The following is a 13,936-nucleotide window of genomic DNA, read 5'->3' as shown; positions in this document are numbered from 1 at the left end:
AGAGAGGAGGCTAGCTGACGGGAATCAGTGACTGCACGGACCCATGAGTGACAAGGGGAGACTTGAACTGGGGGCATTTTACAGCTAAATCAGCATCTTGTGCACATGATGAAGGAGACCTATGTTTTTCACCTTATAGTTTTACTTGACTATTTAAACCAACAAAGTACCATGGCTATCAAAATGCAATTTATTTGTTGGTTAAATTAATAGAAATATAGTGCTCAATACAAGAGAGATGATATTTACACTTATCCAGGACTGATCTGGCCAATCCCAGTCAGCTCTGGGGGCTGCATTTTACAATGGGCTCAGGTAACTTAGAGGTGTCTGGGGTGGTGGTGGGACTGGATCCCATCTCTTAGGAGAAATGATTGAATAAACTGAGGTTTGAGGTATGTGAGCACTATTCTCATGCGTTTGGAAAATGTCTCCTAGAAAAGGGTTTAGGTTGCCTATGTTAATCTTCCTAACTCCAGAGAATAGAAGGAAGGACAGTAAGAGGAAGCTACTGGAGACAGCTTTCAAATCAAAATATGAGAGTAGTTCCCAAGAGTTAGGGTCATAAGAAATGAAATAGGCTGTCTCTTATTTAGATTCTTGCATAAACTGGATGACTATTTTGAAGAATGGAGTAGAGAGAATTGAATCATTTGGTAGGAATTGAAAGGGTCTCTTTGACCTCAGAGACTCTTTCATTCCTGGAGTCTGTCAAAGTGGCTCAGTGGTTTTAGCCTCTCAGTGGTATTATTCCATTTAGAAGCTTAATTAGGTTCTTAACTCACTGAAGATCTGTGGAGGAACCTTGTCAAACAGAAAAGCAACAACCCACCTGAATTATTTGGGCCTCTAACCCTCTGTCTATAAAATAAAGGCATTGAACTAAATGGTCAGCAGAATAATTCCCAGGGCAAAAATTCTGTGAGGAGGAAATAGAGATTTTATGATTTGGTGGATAAATATGATAAAATATTCCAGAACTAATTCCTTTATAATTTGGACTGAAGAATCCTTGAAGAAGATACCGTTGAGGAGTGTTTCAATTTGTTGAAAGACCATCCTGGTGGGATATTTTGGTTTTTAATTTTTGAAATAGTTTTTATTAAGTAAAACATTGTTATACAATGAAGAACTCAACTACGTAGACTAAATGTTCTAGCAAATTGGATCTACCTCTTTTTTTTATATTAGAGGAGTCAAGTATATAAAGAAGAGGTGAGGAAGTGATTGTCCTGCAAGATGCTGTTGAGGTTTAGAGTGAGGTAATTTCAAGAGCCCTCACCCTATTTTTGTTATTGAAAGTTACCAGGACTTCTTTAGTTATACTTTAAAAGTAGAGTCAGCGTCCTTTTCTATAGAGAGGTAAGATGGACATTTGTGACCTGAACTGAGTGTTTCTATTATTTTATGTGTCCTATTGAGTACAGTTGTGTATCTATATAGTAGATAATCAATAAATATTAGTAACATTGGTTGAAGGAAGGAATGAATTCCTTATAACCTGTTTCCTCTTTTTCTGTACGTCAGCCTCATATGCTTACGCCAGACAGGGCTTCCACAACTTAGCTATTCACAATGTAGAAAAGGTCAAACTGAATTATTGTTGACAGTATAAAGAACAGATGTTATCATGCAATAAGGAAAAGAGAAAAACTGGTCAATGACTAAGAAAGTGATATTTTTGTGAGGTCTCTGTGTATAGAAATAGCAATGGAAAATTTCTACAAAACAACCTATATAACCATGGTCTGAAATGTGTGCTTTTGTATTATGGGTATGTATATGTGGTCTGGTGTTTAGTCATCATTTAAAACTACACAGTGATTAATAACTTCTAAGGAATTTTAAAACTTCTGTTATACCGTGTTTCCCCAAAAATAAGACCTAGCTGGAAAATCAGCTCTAATGCGCCTTTTGGAGCAAAAATTAATATAAGACCTGGTATTATATTATATTATATTATATTATATTATATTATATTATATTATTATGTAAGACCCGGTCTTATTTTACTATAAGACCAGGTCTTATATTAATTTTTGCTCCAAAAGACGCATTAGAGCTGATTGTCCAGCTAGGTCTTATTTTCAGGGAAACATGGTATGTAAGACATGAACTATGGTCATTAAAACACCTACCAGTATTTTTTTAGTTTACATTGAAATGTAACCTCAAAAAAGAACTCGGCTTCAGATATTTTATTATAACATTACTGTTTGTACTTCATTGCTAAATGTTAACAGAAGAACTTCTGTAACCTGTACCTTAAAAAACATGTTCTGTGATGAGATATCTCAAGCGCAACCAAAGTAGAGTTTCCTTGTTTTTAACCAAGAGACCAACAGGCCATATTTTGAGTATGTATATGAAACCATATGTTTTAATTCTGTTAAAATACTCAAACAAGGAAAGGGGCTTTTAAAGCAAACAGCGAATTCTGCTATATGGTTTTTATGACTTTAAAGAGAAATTCCTTGATTCAGCCAAGTATGTGTTGAGCTCTGTTTCAGGCTCAGTTGTAGACAGTGGGGATTAAGCGGCAAACAAAACTGACAGAAATGCCTGCCCGCATGGAGCTTCCATTCTGGTCCCCGAGACAGATAATAAACAAGTCGCGTGGCAGGGGAGACGGTCACAGGTGCTATGGGGAAAGGAAGCAGAGTATGCGAGTGGGGCTGGGGTTGCGAGGTGCGGCCGGGGTGCTCAGGGCGGGCTTCTCTGAAGGGCGTGAGGGAGTAAGCAATGCTCATCTGTGGGAAGGAAGACGGCCAGGGGCGGGGCAGAGGCACACTCCCTGGGCACTGTGTGCCGAGTCCTGCTCGAGGTCCAGTGTGGCTGGAGCAACGAGAGCCACTGGTGAGTCTGAGTCGTAGAAGACCAGGTCTGAAGTGGGGACGTAGGGCCTTGTCGGTCTTTGTAATGACTTTGGCTTTTCCAGTAGAGTAGGGAGTCATTGGAGGGTTTTATGCCCAGGAGTGGCCAGCTTATACTTTTTAATGAAAAGAATGCATAACTGCTTAATCAACTGTGCTTGGGTTTAGATGATTTGAACTGGGAAAAAGAAAAGTTCTCTTGTGTAGTATTGAGAATGGCCATTTAAACAAGTCTCTGTTTGTTAAAATTGCTTTGTTCATTTTTTTAGTCCAACAAATAATGAGGGTCTATTTTGTGTAAGTATCTGTATGAGGCACTGGGTGATGCAACATATGATAGAACATGGTGCTTTCTCACAGAATTAATAACCTAATGGAAGACTTTTCATATCCCTATATAGTAAAAAGTGTGGCTTATTCAGCTTTTCAAGAATGAGGACTGTTTCATTAAATTATTCCCTAATTTAATGAGCTCCTATGCCGTGTCAGACTCTGTGCCAGGTGCTGGGAGGACCAAGCCGATGCGTTGCCTTCGCTGCCAAGGCGCATGCTCAGTGAGGAGGAGGGCCGGTGAGGGAAGCACTCGGGACTGACCCGAGGCTGTCTGCACACCTCCGCTGCCCTGCCGGTCATCCTCCTACAAGGCTGCGAGAGGCCGCGTCTTCCACAGCTTGGTATCTCCAGGCCGCACCCATGTCTGGCGCTTGGCTGTTCGCTGGTTGGGGTTTTCCCTGTTCTAGCATTTGCTACTCTGTTGTAGATACCTGTTGATGCTGCTGCCGTTTATCATCTTTGCAGTGTGCATTTGCTTTTGTTTTGTTTTTAATACTAGAATTGAGAGGACAGTGACTGATTTTTTTTGTAACACGATCTCTATCAGTGATGGGAATGTGTAAGAGGCCAATGGGGTCCTGCATTTCCACAAAAAGTGCACTGAGAGCATTTCTTTGTGAAAGTGAAGAATAGTTCTTGCATTTTCTTGTGCTAAAGAAATATGTCTTTGTACTGATGCCGCTTACCGAAAAACTGGGAAAGGAAAAGATAGACTGAGTAATTAATCCAAGTGTTTAATGGCAAATGGGCGTGTGTGTCCAAACCACTCTACTCACTCATGTTGCCTGCACAGTCCTTGTAAGAATGTGAGTTTGCCATCCTGCAGCTAGTTCCTTGAGATCAGGGATTGCTTCTTACTCACAGATGTAGATGGAGCCCCTGTACCTGACCTACCACCTCTCACAGAGTGCCCAGGTGATTCACCGAAACAGAGCTGAGGCAGTTTTGAGGGCAAAGAAAAGAGTTACTAACTCCTAGGGGGAACTGGAGAAATTACTGAGAACACTTGAGCTCTGGCATACACCGTAAGTTTACTAAACAGGAAAGTGGAAAGGGCATTTAGGTCGAAAGAACAAAGAATAGTCAAAAGGGCCTAATGTGCCCAGGAAGCATCTTTGGGGGTCTGGGGGTAAGAGAGGAGGGGCCAGATGAGGAGAATGGAGAGGGAAACTGCACTGATCAGAAACAATTGGAGGATTTTACTACTTTATACTAATATTTAGATATCCTCTTTGAATACTAGGGTCCTATGGAAGGAAAAGTTTTAAACAGGAGTGTGACATGATCAGAGTTGTATTTGGGGAGAGAATACTGTTAGCAGTATTACGAGATGGGTTAGAGAGAAGACTTTAGGTAGAAAGACACTTGTGACTTTTGAATATGTCCAGCTGAAAGTGTCAAATTGAGTTTCATAACCCAGGGGAGGGGACAGGCAGACAGTTGTGGGGATCCCTTCACTTTCTTAATTGAAGGCATGGAAGGACTCATAATTATACAAGGAGAGACTGGAGTAAGAAGAAACAATCATCATAGAACCCTGGAGAGGGTTGAAGAAGAGTGGTCGGAGAAATCATGGGGAGACCAGCAAGAAACAGGGTTTAAGACAAAAGGAGGAGGGAATTTGAGGAAGAGATTAGTGGTCAGCAGTGTTAAGTATTATAGTGATATATAATTGGACAAAGTCTGAGATGAGGCTTTTGGATTTGACCATAAGTTATAATGCTTGCTGCTTTTGGTTTGTTTCCTCTCTTTCATTAGATTTTCAGTCAGTCATGGGAAGAATTACAGCACCAACTTTAACTTTTCTTACAATGCCTGACAATCAGTAGATGCTGAACCAGTTCTTTGCAGTAGTTTTGGGATAGTTGATAAAAAATCGACTGGGATTAGATAAAAAATGTTATATAGAAATACAAATTATTTTGGACATGATGCACATATAGAGAGCAACTTGTGTATCTAAGACCGTGCTTTCAGACTGAAGTAAAATTATAAACAGTGTTACATCAAATATACATTTGCCATTGGTGTTTTAAATTGAGTATTATACTATAGTGATTTTTCTTTATTTGTTTGCATAGCTTGGCACCTGTGTTTGCTCTGTTTGTACCATTTTACTGCTCCATACCAAGAGTCCAAGTGGCACAAATTCTGGGCCCGTTGTCCATCACAAACAAGACATTGATTTATATATTGGGACTACAGGTATAGTATGCATTTTTATGTTCATGTTTCTTTAACCAGATCTTTTTTTTTTTTTTTTTTTTTTCGGTCGTCTTCTCATTTGATCTCCTTGAAAACAATGTTTTTTTCCCATAAGTTTGGCTTCATGATCTATATCAAATGTTCAAAGGAAGTGTTACGGAATAAGAACATCAAGGTATATAAGGTACTAGAATACTTTCATAGCCTTTAGAATCTGATAAGAGCTTTCACTGTAATTTGTATCAGTGGAAAATATTTTAATTTCATTATGCAATTGCGTATAAGTAATTTTTTAAAAATCATAGTATGAAGTGGAAACAAATGAGAACAGTCAAAAGGTGGAAAGTGGAAAATCACTGTCAAAAGTAATTTATCGAATATGGTGTCACAAATAAAGCTCTGAAGAAGAAACCAGATATGCTTTACCAGCCCGAACTTTGGGGTTTGTTAGAAACATTATCAACTTGATACCTTCTGCGTTACACGGGCATGATAGCATGCTGTCACCGTCTGCTAAATGGTTTGATATGAAGACCAGTAGGGTACTTATTATTTGACTTAAATTGAAAAAAGTTTTTTTCACCAATATTCAGTAAATATTGATTGCTTTCTGCTGGGTTCCAGGCCCAGTGGTAGAAGAGACACGATTTTCAGTTTTCTACCTGTAATACTTGTCACTCTTCTTTCACTCTCACAGCTTTTGATATAAAACTTTTATTCCGCTGTTTCCTGTGGTACCATGTATAGCTTGGCCTTTTGATCCACTGTTAATACTCATAACATTCCTTACCCCACACATATCAAACCGGATACTAGTGTCTCTATAAAATACCCTCCTCCCTCCCCTTTTAACCTTTAGCATTTCCTTTAACTTCTCTAGTCTGATTTCATGTGTTATCAATGGCTCATCTGGGGTGGGTGTTTCCTTATCACTTTTATAACCGTTTCTCATGAAAATGTTTTTTCTTCATCTCCACCTACATAGCGTCACACTCTCCCTTATCCCTCTTAATATTCATTTAAACCTAATAGCCCATTTCTGCAGTTTATTATTCTTACTAGGATTTGCTATGGCATGCTTATTTAAAAAAAAAAAAAAAAAAAAAAAAGATGTTACAAGGCAGAATGCAATGGTAGAAGAGTGCCCCGAACCTGGGGCAGGAAACCCAAGTTCTAGTTCTAACGTGGCACTCACTAGCTTGAGACTTGGGCCAAGTTGTGGAAGCCTGCAGAGCCTGGTGTTGACTCTATAGTTCCTTCCAACTCTAGAGTTATATGCCATCTTTGAGAGTAAAAATCATTGTTTTATTAATTATGGAGTAGGAATTCAGTGGAGCATTGTGGAAAGTCTTTGGAGCCAAGTGGGCTTTGCTTTAATTTCTTGCTCTGGTAATTATTTGCTTTGTCACCTTTTCTGAGACCCCCTTTTCCCATCTGTGAAGTGCAGTAACAATATCTGTCTTACAGGGTTATTTGAAGGATTAGAGATAATAATAGCATTGGGTGTTTAGGGTAACCTGAACAGATCATAAGAAATGAGTCAATTGGCTCCTATTATTAAGTAATAATTTATGTCTCTATAGCTATCACCATTGGTGTTCCAAAATTGTGAGTGGTTTTTTGTTTGTTTTTTGTTTTGGTGAGGTAGAAGTTGATATCAGAAAGTGGAGGTGAAGATGCCTCATTGGCTTCTTGGTAAAATCTAAAGTCCTTAGCATGAGTGGCATCCAGGGTTCTTCTTGCCTACCCAGTATCAACTTCCACCCCTCCCCACTTTGAAGTGAGTGTGAACCCCTTATTTTTATTTTCTCCCTCTCCTCGTCCTGCCTCTCTCTCCCTCCTTCCTTCTCTCTCCTCTGGACCTTCGCATATGCTTCTGTGCCTTTTTATCTCCCATACAACAGCTTCTTGAAGCCACAGACATTTGAATGAATGAATGAAGGAATGAATGAAGGAATGAATGAATGAATAACTTTAATCATTATCAGAAAAGCAAAAATGTTTGTGAAGAGTCATTTAAGTATCAAATGGCTTGAGGGCCAGTCATGTAATGCCCAATGCTAGGGACTGAGGAGGGTAAAATGAAATATGAGATGTGCCACCTGTTGTCAAGGAACCCAGCAGTGAGAAAAAACAAACATACTGTCAAAACATGAGCAGACACAATGGGATCAAACATGCAATACGATGAGGGCTTGAGAGTCCAAAGGAAATAATTTTTTACTGACAAAATGATATGCTCGTCTTACTTGTACATGAAACATAGTAGCATGAAGAGGTCATGAACACAGGGCTACATACTGGCAGGTCCACCACCTACCAGCTTTGACCTTGAGCAAATCAGTTAACCTCTCAGTTTTCTCATGGGTAAAATAGAGTTAATAATAGAACTTACCTCATACGGTGATTAGGAGGATTCAGTACATTTAATATATGGAAAGCATTAAGATCACAGCTTGCCACATAATGAGTGCTATGAAAGTGTTAGCTATTTTATGATTCTCTATATTTTTGGAAGAAAACTACAGAAAAATATTTTGCACATAATTCCACCCTCGGTATCTTCAGTCATTTACACTGCATAAGCATCCATGCGTCAAAGGACTAAATTTTAGATCAAGAGATTAAATTTAAAGTTGCATCCATTGATCATTTCTGCGCAAGCTGGTATTAGAACAAAGCTTGTCAGCCTCCTTTCCCCTGTGCTCTGTCATCTCTCACCTTTGTATCTGTCTTCTTTCTATGTATCTTTTGTTTTGTATGTATCCATGCTAAATGTGCATAACTTTGAGGTTTTCGTCCAACACAATGTCAGCAGTGAACCTGGGTATCCTACTTCTTTCTGTACGAGCAGAAGTATTTAAACTCCCAATCTGAAGGTCTAAATATGAACAAACACTAGGCTATAAATCTTTATTATTTTGCAGAACACTTTGAGATGTCTTAGGACTTTTTTTAATCCTGACCGCAGGGCTTTTTTTTAACCCTGACCACAGTTCTCAGATGTAAATGATTTAGAAAACAAAGGGAGATATTTCATGAGACTTAATTCTAATTGCTTTTGCCATTAATTTACTGTGATATTATTACTTAGTTTGCTCTTCCTTGAATGAACTGGAAGGAGAATATCAACATTAAACAGAATAGCATTGGACATGGACCTATATGCTTGCAAAAGTCTTTCCATCTAAATTTAGAGTAACAATGATGAGAAATTAAAACGAGACTTATGTAAACTAATATTACATGTCATTACTTAGCACCAAGCATTGGATGGTGACTACGTATTTTGTATCTTGTTAATTCTATAATTCCTTTATATGTGGTATTTTATCTTGTTTAAGGCAATTAATACTCATTTTTAAATAAGAATATGCTTGAATTTCGTTTATTTTTCTTTGCATGGGAGTGGGCCAGGTTCAACCAATCCGTTTTAGGCTATGAAAGGTGGAGGTTTGGTTAAAAAAAAATAATATTATCAAATAATAGAATTGATATTTATTAATTTTCTATTTGTTTATATTAAGTTAATAAGTAATACTTAGCATAAATGGTTATGATTATAGTTATATAAAAATAAGTGTGCTGTGAATTTCATTTTTAGTTGCCTTTTTTTTCTTTTATAGCTTTTCACCTCTGGTTCCTACATCTGGATTGTAGCCATAAGTGGACTTGTAAGTGTGATTCCCTTCTCCCCCTATTCCCTCTATTTTCTGAAGAAACTTTAAAAAAAATGTCACATTTAGATTATGGGTCATATTCAGTTGTCTTCAATATTCTTTTAACCATGTCAAGTTCTATATTAATGCTACTTCCTTAGTGATGAAAAAGGACCAGTTACATAAATAATTGAAATGAAGAAAGCCCATTTGTCTTGGTTTTCAAGGTAATTTTGATGAAAGTTTTAGCTGAATTTCTTATCAGTGTTATTTTTAAATTGTGTTAGTAATCAAACTCATAGTAGGAAAAAAATGACAGAAAAAGGAATAAAGAAGTTCAATTTGCTAAAAATAATGAGAGGTATTCTACTTGTTTTGTAAAGAGACACTGTCATGCAAGGGAAAAAAAATAAGGTTAAGTGGAAAGTCAGGTGGATTGGCACTGACGGAAGTCTCATGAGGATGTGTGGCCGGAAAGGGAAGAAGTGAATGAGCCTAAGGATTTGGGTGGTGTCCTCATGTGTGTGCTAGAACGTCTTCATCGCACCCATCCCTGTGCTGCTTTATAATATTTTTTCATTTTAATAAGCACTTGTCTTACACTCTATTTATGAGGTATTTAAAAAGAAATCTAAAAAAATATCTAGAACATGAAATTTTATTTTCCACCCATGACTTAAATTTGAACTCCCAAATTTATATAAACACAAGTTTATAACTAGCATACATGGCATATAGTTTTAATTTCTTTCTTGGAACAGACTAAGAAAACTATACAATGGATTCACAATAATGTGTAAACATCAAAGGGAAAGGACTTGGAAATAACTGTGTATCCCACTGCAGACATGTTAACTTAAGTAAATTATCGCTATAACTTGTTTCCTCATGGATGGTATTTGGTGCTACTGTGTCATTACTTTAAGCCTGCTCCTTCTCTCTTTCTTCTCTGCTGTCAGTATGATTTCTTTTGTATTCATTCTTTTCACATACAGCTTAATCCTTCATTCCCCACCGCTTCCAACCAAAATTCTGGGGATCAAAGTCTCTTTGTTTCCACCTCTCTAAGTATTTCTTCAGATGCCCAGATACCTGATTAGTGTCAGGACCACAGTGCTGAACTCCAATCCACTGTGAGGTCTTTAAAGTATTTGAGCCACCTGGTATTCTTCAGACTTGTAGTGACTGTAGGGACAGCTTGGGGTCAGACTGGGTCTCTGGGGCACAATTGCCAGGACCTCCCTAGTCTAATCTCATCTCCACTTGAACTGCCATTGTGATTGACAGCTACCTCACCAGCCTACGAACAATAGATAGATAGCTCATTGCTTTCATCATTAGAGCAGCATAAGAATTTATTGTTGCTTTCATGTTGCATTTTGTTTCTCTTAGCGATGATGGTCTCGAGTCCTGTTTTGGATATTTTCCTATAGCATTCAAGAATTTGAGAAGTACTTTATTGTATGCTATTTCATTGTGTTGATTTATCCACCTGCTTCTCTAAGAACTGATTATGTGACCCATTTGTTTTAAGACATCCCATTTTCTTTCTTTTTTCTGTTTTCAGACTTCTGGTTTTAAATTGTGCTTGTTATCGCCTCAGATAGTTTCATTTTGTAACATTCAATACTCTAGAATTAGAGGTTGCATTTTTTCATCTCTTTGTAGCCTTTTTAAAATCTAACATATGCAGGTTGTAGCCACAGTCTTTTTCAGTACAATGCTTAATAAGTAGTAAGGTGCTTGTTTTAATTTTTTTTTAAGAATCACAAGTTTAACACATTTTGAATATATAAAAATCCCTTGTTTCAGAAGAGTGAATAGAATTGCACAGTATTTGGAAAATAAATTCCCAGATAAATTTGCCATTTAAATAATCCCCCATTAATGAGCACCTCTGAGCCAATTGAATTTTCACTTATTAGAATAATTAATTCAACCAGTGTTATTGGCCTCCTACCATGAATGCAAATCTGACAAATATTTGTATCAGCCTTGTTGTTTATTCCACCATAATTAGATACTGTGTTTACTTAAAATGATTAATATTTTGAGACTCATAGCCAGTTTCCCTGCATGATATACCATAAATATTGATACTTGTTTTAAATGTAATGAATATTTTATTTCTGACGTTTTCTAGAAAGCCACATTTTATGAAATATTTAATATAATATGGTATACTTTAGAGAAGAATAATTATAAAAGAGGATATTAAAATTATTTGTGACTATTTGGTTTGCACATAACTGACTCTAGGACCAAAGTCTGAGATTCACAAAGCCACAGTTTGTCCCAGATGTCTCTTGCTCAACATGACTTCTCCTCTCCCTATATGTATCCAGTGACTTCTCTTTTTTTTGGTTTCATACTAAATAAAATGCTAAAAAGAAAATAAAATTCTTACTGCCAAAAAGAAATGTACAGGTGGTATTCAGTGTTTTGGAGGAATGTTAGAAAACCTGTTAATGAAATTGCACCTTTTAGCATTAAAACCAGTAGTTCTACTATATTGTATGTGTTAAGGAAATAATTTTATTGGCAGTTATGTGTTTTTTTAAGACAAAGAGCTTTTTAAAAAAAAAGACATTTGTGTAAAACATAAGTCATGTTATCTGCTGTCATAGAAACCAACAACTTTACTCATGTTTTCTGGCAAGCTACCAACTTTGGCTTTAGTTTATTTTATTTAGTTATTTTATTTAGTTAGGCTAGTTGTTTTTTTTTCTCCTTGTATCACTTATTGTGGCATGATTATACATTGTTTCTGAATATATTAACTTTAAACTATCTCACTGATTAAACGACGAGGAGATTGATAAATTACATCACTACAGTATTTCACTAGGTGGGCGTCCACTTTCTGTCTTCAGTGATACCACCAAAAAGAATGAGTACTGAATTTTTTCCTGGGTTGAGGGAAGCACATAGTGTTTGGCTTACCAGGAGCAATAATAAGTCATTTTGCCTGGTACAGCTGTCACTCTTCAGTTCCATTTTGTGATCCATCAGAGATTCCAGCTGTTGCTGGTAAGGGGCATACAGTTTTGCTTAAAGATTACTTTGAGATTATTCACATGTATCACTGATAACATGTTTTTATGTTGCATTGTTCCTCCTTTGGCAATCCTGGTTTTTAATACCAACATTTAATATTTAAAATAGAACTGTTTTCATGAAAGGTTGCAAAATTGTCATTGGAAAGCTTGGCTATAAAGTAGCCAAGTGAAATATTGCAGTTTAAGCAAGAACTTAAAAAATGTTAGTGTACACCTGCCTCCATCATATTCTCACCATGGTGTGTAACTGTTCTTCTTAATGTCCTTGGTGAGAGAGCTTCACACACTGATCTTCCAAAGAAGAGCTTAGATCTTCAAAAAAAGATCTTTATATATTTACAGTGTCATTAATCTTGTTGCACATTAATGCTTTTCTTCCTTAGAGAAAACGTTGCTTATTTACTGAGCTTTAAGTTCTTTTTGTGGTTCTGTAGTGAGACTTTGGGCCATCCATATCGCTGCACTTCTTCATTTTCTGCCGTTTTATGAATCATAGTAGTGAGTCATTACCACTGGGCTGTACCCTGATTCTCAAAAGTCGAAGTCTCAGGCCTGAGCTGACTCTGGAATGATTAAAATAGAAAGAGCCTGCTTTTGCCAATTTTCTCTTTTAACAATTCACATATGTCTTACCATTTGGTCGTCTTTCAATCTATTTGGGTGCGAATGAATAGACAGGCCTCTATTTCTCAGACTAAGGCTTCTCCCCTTCAACATATCCCTTCACGGTCTGCCCATTTCCTGTGTTTGTTACCTGTTCTGTGCCGAGATCAGGCTTTGATTTTGTTGTGATCAAGCAACCTTACTGTGAAAAAAAATTTGTCCTACCCAATAGGATGAGGAACATAGATTGACACCAGATTATTTAGGACTTTGAATATGATCTGAGCTTGTGTGTTTTTTCTGTAGGCAGTGGGGATCTTTATAGCTTTCCAAACAAAAAACTTCATGAGGGTACAAGATTATAGAAGTCTTATTAGGGTTTGTAAATCATAGAAAAGCAGAAGGGAAAAATGAGCAATCGAAGGAGTCAGGATGGCTCATTTGTGGGCTGTGATTTGCCTTTCTCTTCCCTCTACACTAAAGACAAAAAAGAAAACATTGTCCTGTGGTACGTAAAAGAAAAGGCATCAAACAGAACCTTATGTTTATTGACTTTCCAAGTCATGGGATAACATTAAGGGGAAAGTTTATGGACCAGCATTAGCTACTGTGGAAATCTAAACTGCTTTGAAGTTTTGGAGCCCTGACCAGCTTCTCGAGTGAATAGAGAATGGAGTGTTAGGTCCTCTGTGCCTTCCCCTGCTTTTTACGTCTTTCTCCTCTCTTCATGCTTCCTTTTCTTCTTACTTAGTCTTTCTTTCCTTAGACTTCTTCTCCAGATTGACCAAAGAAGGGTACAGGGTAGCAGGTCAGATAACTCATCTGATGCCCAAGCTTTTCAACTGAATTTTAGGGACTGAGATTGTTTTCTAGCCGTTTATTGAAAATGAGGACAGAAGCTGCAGAAGGAAGTCAAGGCTGGTTAGAACTGTGAGACTGGTTGGGCTTGTGAGAGGACCAAGTATAAAGTAGAAGATGAAATTAGATTCTTAGGAAACATTCATATTTAGAGGGTGCTTTCACCTCTTATATCTAAAATACTGCTTATAACCCCAACACAGAATCAAGTGCTTATCAGTCCATTGTACCCCCCTCTCATATTGATTCGTTCATACCTTCTGTCTCCCCCGCTTTTCCCTCCCTTCTTCTCTATGCCCCCTCCCTTCTCCTGACCTCAGGTAGCCTGGACATACTGAAAGAAACT

The 13,936-nt window shown here is 37.4% G+C and overlaps 1 protein-coding gene across 1 annotated transcript in view; it reads left to right on the top strand.

Annotated features, from left to right (window-relative positions):
• The window catches only part of UBAC2 (UBA domain containing 2), a 157,532-nt gene that overhangs the window by 96,256 nt on the left and 47,340 nt on the right, over positions 1 to 13,936 (top strand). Inside the window, exons 5-6 of the mRNA XM_019756915.3 lie at positions 5,288 to 5,411; positions 9,038 to 9,085. Coding sequence (XP_019612474.1) covers positions 5,288 to 5,411; positions 9,038 to 9,085 — 172 coding nt within the window. The remainder of the gene's footprint in view (positions 1 to 5,287; positions 5,412 to 9,037; positions 9,086 to 13,936) is intronic.

This window comes from Rhinolophus sinicus, chromosome 16 (genome assembly GCF_057876585.1).
Source record: "Rhinolophus sinicus isolate RSI-liver-muscle chromosome 16, RSI-T2T, whole genome shotgun sequence".
Taxonomy (NCBI): Eukaryota; Metazoa; Chordata; class Mammalia; order Chiroptera; family Rhinolophidae; genus Rhinolophus; species Rhinolophus sinicus.
The sequence above is the reverse complement of the archived record's forward strand: the minus strand, read 5'-3'. Positions and strand labels throughout refer to the sequence as shown.